This window comes from Varanus komodoensis, unplaced genomic scaffold (assembly GCF_004798865.1).
Source record: "Varanus komodoensis strain SLA01 unplaced genomic scaffold, ASM479886v1 scaffold26, whole genome shotgun sequence".
Taxonomy (NCBI): domain Eukaryota; kingdom Metazoa; phylum Chordata; class Lepidosauria; order Squamata; family Varanidae; genus Varanus; species Varanus komodoensis.
This window is the reverse complement of record NW_025335684.1, coordinates 14,409,051-14,416,064: the sequence shown is the minus strand read 5'-3', so window position 1 is coordinate 14,416,064 and position 7,014 is coordinate 14,409,051. Positions and strand designations below refer to the sequence as shown.

At 53.7% G+C, this 7,014-nt stretch overlaps 1 protein-coding gene across 1 annotated transcript; it reads right to left on the bottom strand.

Moving 5' to 3' along the window:
- Positions 1-3,151: 3,151 nt before the first annotated feature.
- Positions 3,152-3,754, bottom strand: PERCC1 (proline and glutamate rich with coiled coil 1). Its single transcript, XM_044433699.1, has one exon. The coding sequence runs from the start codon at positions 3,752-3,754 to the stop codon at positions 3,152-3,154; it is 603 nt and encodes a 200-aa protein (XP_044289634.1).
- Positions 3,755-7,014: the final 3,260 nt, after the last annotated feature.

Genomic DNA, 7,014 nt, shown 5'->3' with positions numbered 1-7,014 from the left:
GGGGGGGGGGGGGGGGGGGGGGGAACCTTCGCAAGCCAGAGGGAGAACTGGGGAGGGAGAGAGGGAGGCAGCAAAGCAGCTGAAGGCTTGCTAAGTTGCTGCCTGTTCCGCAAAGCCCGAGTCGGGGTGAGACCTTTCTCTGGAAAGCAAGGACAGCGCCAGGTGAGCGTGCCCTCGATGGCGGGCAGCACGCCTGAAGCCCAGGGAGGTGTGAAGTCAGAATGATGAGAAGTTCAGTCACGCAATTCTGCAGTCAACACGGGGGGGGGGGGGGGGGGGGGGGGGGTGAAAAAATGTGGGTGTGGTGGGGGCCAGCGGGGGGGGGGGGGGGGGGGGGGGGGGGGGGGGCAGCGTGACCCAGAGAGAAAATGCAGCTTTGCGCAGTTGCAAGAGGGACTCAGGAGACAGGGTCCTGCGAGGAAAGCTTGGCACAGAACCGGCACAGAACTTATCCAGGGTCCCCAGAGGAACTGGATTGACTGTAGTTTAGGATTTGCAAGGAGGGATTTATTTTTGCTTGTGCGATGCATCCTTAGCTTACAGAACTGGCTGCCCAAAATTAGGTTGGAATGATTGGCTCATTTCTGGTCTGTATCAGTTGCACACCCATTTATTCATAAACTCATTTCATCCTGTCTCCACATAACATCAACTCGCAGCTGTTCATTTTGAAATGCGCAAAAAGTTGGTTTTCGGAGGGGACGCCCCGCATGTGCTGTGAATTTGGGAGGCACGCCAAGGCGAGAGTCTCCATCCCAGCCTCAGAACACCACCTGTCCAGTGGCATAGGACTGTGCCTTTAACAAGAAAAATTGGTATTTTCATGACATTTGATCCTATAAAACATATTTTGTACGCACTATAACCTACGATCCACATTTTGGTACACATTTTGAACCGATTACTTCAGTTCAAAATTCAAAGCAGTGCAAAACGCTGTGTTCTGGTCTACTAGTCTGAGCTACATGGACCAGGCTGGTGTTCTTAAAACGCAGATCGAATGAAACCTCAGGTACCACTCGCCTCAAGTTGAGGGCCTCTAGTTCAGAAATCTGGAAAGCATCTGAGGTGGATCCCAAAAGAGCGAACTGCACTCAAGATGCTGGGAAAATAGTTTCTTCTTTAGGTTTCTTCTTGGGCCATTGGCTAAATCAGTTTCTACAGGGGATTAAACAAACGCATCACAGAGTGGATTTATTACTGGGTAGTGGAACCTCCACCTCCAAAGGCAATCTACCTCTGAATATCAGATGCTGGGGAAGTGTGCATGAGATGCTGGCCCTGCCAGAGGCATTTCACAAATTCATGGTGGAATTGAGATGATGGATTTAGAAGTGTCCTTACTCTCACCCACAGAGGCAAGTTCATTGCTGACAACTGCAGCATCCGTCCTTCTAGTTCTGACGGGCAGGTGTGAGCCCCACGCCTTGTGTGGCCAAAACACCACTACGCACAGACAGCAGGGAGCTCTCAGAGGGCTCAGGGTAACCCTCGGGTTTGCAGAAATGGAAAAGCAGAGGCGGACAAAGCCTGGGGGGACCAAACGTTCCCCTGTGAGGACTGTGCGTGTTCAGTGCTTATGGGATGCTTGTTGTCTGTTGGGATAGATGGGATGGAGAAACAAGCTGCTGGCAGCTAGAACGGAATGCGCTGCGGAAGGACTGAAGAGCGTTATCCATGCTGCAACACTTCATCCCAGCTCCTGCTCCTCCGGTTCTGTTTTGCGTGTGCCAAGGAACACGGCAACCGGCTTAAGCAGCTCCCCAGTGTTGAGTGTCTAGGCTCCGGTCGTATCCATTCCCAGCAGGCTGCCTTGCTGCTTGTGTGGAGAGGGAGGGCAGGAAAAGAGGGGTGGCCATGCGGGGCAAGGGAGCTTGCCCGGGTCTGTCCATCAGCTTTTAAAACCTCAGGAAAGAACCCAAGAACTCAGGAGGGCCCAGGGACAATGTGGGCATAAGGACTGGATATCAACCAGCTCTCCTCCTTCCCTAATCCTTCTCATCTGCCCTGGTTTGTTGACTCTTGGCCTTCCAGGGGGGTGGGGGAGAAGAGCGCGGAGCTGCCTGCCTGCCTGAGATAAGGGTCTTTTTGTGCAAAGAGGAGAGGTTTGCTTAGCCGGAGACACACGGCTATGCCAATCGCGCTGCGCTCTGGGCTTGCTCCCAGACATTCCAAGCATTGCAACGTTTGCAACCGCCCCCCAAAGGCAAGCCTGCCATTGCTCGCATTCGGATGCTGCTGCCTCACGGCCCTTGCCCTTGCCCTTGCCCACAGCAGCATTCCTGTCCTCTGGGATTATCATTTTACAAATGCAGCATCTATTCCATGCATTGGCCTCTGCGGAGCACTTCTGATGGCCCAGTTCAAGGCTGCAAGGTCAGCCTCTGCCTGCACACCTGCTCCTCCTCACTGGCTGCACGGAAACAGCTGGGTGGGTGTGTGCCCTGCTTTGCAGAGAAGAGCCCTCAGTCTGAAGGGCCGTCAGAGGCTGGTCCTCCCACTGAAGCTGCCCTTTGTTTGAAGGCTTTCTGGGTCCAAAGGCTGTGGAAAGATAAAGAGCCATCTCAAGGAGGGGCAAGGGGGGTCCTGTGGCAGCCCATCAGCAGCCAGTCCTGGGACCATTGAGGACCAGGCAAGAGACGCAGGCCACTGGCAGTCTCCCCCATGATGGCCAGGTATGCTGCATTTCGATTTAATTTACCTTAACACCAGCATGGGGTGATCGGGAACTCCCGACCTCCTTCAGCTGTGAAGCCGGCTGGGCGACTTTGGGCCAGTCCCTGACTCACCTCGCCTACTTGCAGAGTTGTTCTGTGGGTAAAAGGGAGAGACGGATCACAGGGCTCCGCTTTGGAGATGGAGGCCATCTTTTCTGGTTACACCTCCCTGGCCACCGGGTCCGCCTGTTCTACGCTCTGTCACCTCATTCCCAAAGGCCCAGCAAGGCTTGCTCTGTGGTCTCTGCTGGCCAAGAAGTCTGTTCAGGGCCAGTTTTCCTGCTTAACTGGGAAAGGCGGGAGGCCCTGTCCCTGTGCTGTTTATTTCCTGATACACAAGTGGAGTGGGGGAAGGAAGGGAGTCTCCCAGCTCGGCACCCACCAGGCAGGGCCCAAGTGTGAGCAGGGCGAGCGTGTTTCTGCGCCCGCAAACCTCAAAGGCTGCCCAAATGCTCGCCGTCCGCGGCCCGCCCACTCGCCTCGCCTGCAAGCTCTCGGCTGGCATGAAGCTCCTCCTGGCTGGTTTCAGAAGTCCAGTTGGCCAGCAGGTCACTAAAATCTGGGGGATTGCCGCTGAGAACGCACAGGGGGCTGAGCGACGGCTCCTTCCAGAACGACGGGGGCAGCTTCCTGCCGTGCATGGGGGCCACATGCCCGTACTTGTGCTCCAGCCGCAGCTTCTTGTGGCCGGAGGAGGCTGGTTGCCTGGCGCATCTGCACAGGCCGTACTCAAAGAGCTCCGCCAGCGGCCCCAGCTTCTCGGCCTCATCCTTGCTGCACAGGGAGCCCCACAGCTGCTGGTCCAGCTGCAGTGGAGGCCTCTTGCAGCCAGACGGGACCTCGCCTCGTCCGGGCTCCCCATGCTGCGAAACCCTGAGGAGGTCAGTGTAGTATTGCTCCCGCGCGGACCAGGGAGGGGAGCAGCAGTCCTCGTAGATGTTGCAAGCGTCTGCATCCTGCTCTTTGCTCTTCCTCCCAAAATACCGCTGGATATCCTTGCTAATGTGCTCGGCAAAGCGAAGCAGCTGCAGTGTCATTTCCGTGTCAACCGCGCTGCCGTCAGCAACAGCGGCCTCGTTCCCTCTGCCAGCACTGAAGCTTGCGAGCTTGTCTGCTGGTTTCTTTCCCCCCCTTTCTTCTTCTTCTTCCTCCTCCTCCTCCTCCTCCTCTTCCTCCTCCTCTTCCATTTCTTCCTCCTCGGAGAAGTCTTGGAAAATCATCTCCTGGCAGGCAGTGGTTGATAATGAATGACGGAATACTGCAGGTAGCTTAAACTTGCTTAAGTTTTGCATTACCCCTGTGGCCATGTTCTCCCCTGCGTTGGGCCTCTAGCTGAAATAACAAGAAGGAGAAGGAAGCGTCAGCTGCCAGAGATGAGATGCATAGCAGGGCAAGAGTTCATCATTGTTCACTGAGTTCAGACAGCACAGCAGTTTAGGGTTGAATATGGGTTGTCAAGGAGCCTTGGGTTGCTGTAGAAACACGGGTGATTGTGTTGTCTGAACCCAGCTGAGATGACAAGCCATGGTGAACAGCCTACGTGGGTTGTTCGTGGTTAACCAGCTGCGGCTTGTTAGTGCCACTGAATTCAGACAATGTGGCAACCCACGTTTCAACAACAGCCCTAGGTTCGGTGACGTCCCACGCTCAAGCCACCCTTGGGGTGGGTTCTCATGCTGCTTGACCCCAGGCGTGACCATGACTCCCCCTAACAGCAGACTCCGATGCTGGTTGCCAATCAGCCTGAAGCCGAAGTGGGGCCACCCATAGACAGGAAACCAAAGGCGTCCTTACTAAAGAAACATTTGGCTTGTTCTCAGGACACGATTTTTATTCTTATTCCTCCCCCCCGGGAGAGTGGAGGCAGGTTGGGGAAGGGTCCCCAGACCACCCTTCTTCCAGCAGCGCCCCAAACGGTGGTGAAGAACGCTGTGCATGTTCCCCGAGGAAGGCGACTCACGGTGCCTCATGGGGGGCTGGCCCTGCTGGGGAATGGTTTGGAGCAGGAATAAAGAGCGGGCTCGGCACCCGCCCCTCCTTTGTTCTTTCTGCGCTCTAAGTCACCCCTCCCCACACACAAGTACATTTTCTTCTTGCAAAAATGAGCCACACAAATTTTGACACACATGTTTAAGGCTCTTGCAATGGGGCTCTTCGAATTAGCAGCGCTTTAAATTGGGGTGCCTTATCCCTGGTCAGGACCCTGCACACTTGGCTGTTCTCATTTTAAACAGGAATGTTTTCCCCATGGATGGCCAGTCTCTCTCAGAAGAACAGTCATTAGCGTGACCTCTGAAGAGGGCCTCTGTCTGGGATGGAAATGCTACACTGAAGCGGCAGAGAGTCAGTGTGGTGTCGTGGTTAAGAGCGGGACGTGTGGTTAAGGGGAGAGCTGGGTTCTAATCTCCATTCAGGAGCTCGATGGGTGACTCTCGGCCAGTGACAGACTCTCAGCCCAGCCTACCTCACAGGGTTGTTGTTGTGAAGCTATATTTGAGAGGAGGAGGAAAATGATGCAAGCCACCCTGAGTTCCTTGGAAGGAAAAAAGGCAGGATAGAAATATAAATAGAATAATAGCTGAGTGTATCGCTTCAAATGGCATATGAGGTGCAGATCTCAGTGCTCTTCAACATCTTCGTTCACAATTCAGATGAGGAAGCACAAGGAAAGAGGACACCTTTGCAGATGATGCAAAACTGGGTGGGGCAGCAAACACCCTGGAAGACAGAAGGAAGGTCCAGGGCGGCCTTGATAAACTTGAATGCTGGGCTGAAAGCAACAGAATGAGATTCACTGGGGACCAGTGCCAAGCCCTCCAGCTAGGAAAAGGAAACCAGAGGCATCGATACCAGATGGGAGTACATGGTGCTCGAAAGAAATGAGAAAGAAAAAGACCTTGGAGTTATTGTGGACAACAAGCTAAATATGAGCCAACCATGTGATGCAGCTGCAAAAGGGCAAATGCTATTTTGGGATGCATTATTAGAAGTATTACTTCCAAATCATGAGAAGTAGCAGTTCCCCTATACGCCTCACTAGTCAGACTTCATCTGGAATATTGTGTCCAGTTCTGGGCACCAAGATTTAAGAAAGATGCAGAAAAATGAGAAAGGGTCTAGAGGAGAGCAACAAAAATGATCCAGGGTTTGAAGGCAGTGCCCTGTGAGGAGAGACTGAAGGAACTGGGCATGGTCAGCCCTGAAAAGAGAAGACCGAGGGGGGACATGATATTCCTCTATAAGTACTTCAAAAGCTGTCACAAAGAGGAAGTTCAAAATCTCTTCTTGCTGATACCAGAGTGTAGGGAACAAAATAGTCTAGCCAAGTTGGACCAACCCAGATTCAGGCTAGATATCAGGAAACGCTTCCTCACGGTCAGAGCAACACAACAGTGGGACCGTTCAGCTGGAGTGGTGGGGGGCTCTCCCACACCAGAGACATTCAGAAAGAAATTGGACAGCCCTCTGAGTGGGATGGTGTGACCTGGTGTCGTGCAGCAGCAGAGGGTTGGACCTGATGGTCTTCTTGGCCTCTTCCAACTCTACTATTCTATGATTCTGTGATCTATTTTGATCAAAAGATCCCTGCGTATATTCACATACAAGGGAAAGGGCAACGTTTTCTCCCTGGTATGCTAGTTTTCTACATTCGGGGAGCTTCTGAATAAGGGGGTTCCTTCAGCAATCAGACACCCCACAAACACCTGCCATTTGAGGTGCCCCTGCACTACCCCGTTGTGCAATGCTCCCTCACACTAGAAAAAAGAGAACGAAGGAGGCACCTCTCTCTACAAGTCGGAAAACCAGCACAGCTGACAGCAATCTGCACAAAACTTCCCCCTTTAATCTTTGAGAGATTTCCCCTCTTTTTCAGAGAGGAGATTTTGGGGGGGGGGGGGGAGAGCATGGCCTCCCCCTCCCTGTGTCCCCTACAACCTGACCACCCTGTGTGTTGTAGTCACAAGAGTGTCAGGAGAGGTGGGTTCAAATCGCCACTCAGCCATGAAGCCTGTGCAGCAGCGGATGTCATGAAGGGCGGCCCCCGCCTTCGACTGCGACTGCGAGCAGAACTGGCAGCTCCCAGCTAGAGATCGTGGCTTGCAAGTCGCTCCACTTGTCCCCAGCCTCCCTCGCGCTTACCTGGCTGCCGTGGCTGGAGCCCCACTTCACCTCTGCCGACTCTCAGCCCTTCCACCTGGGGCCGAAGTATTTATAGTGGAGCTGCAAAACTGGGGGCTAGCAAATATTTGGCGGCTGTATTGTAATCGTAGACTCGGTAAACAAAACTCTGGTTTGC

Coding starts and splice junctions, on each gene's coding strand:
- PERCC1 (XM_044433699.1), bottom strand. CDS start 3,754: ATGACACTGCAGCTGCTTCGCTTTGCCGAGCACATTAGCAAGGATATC.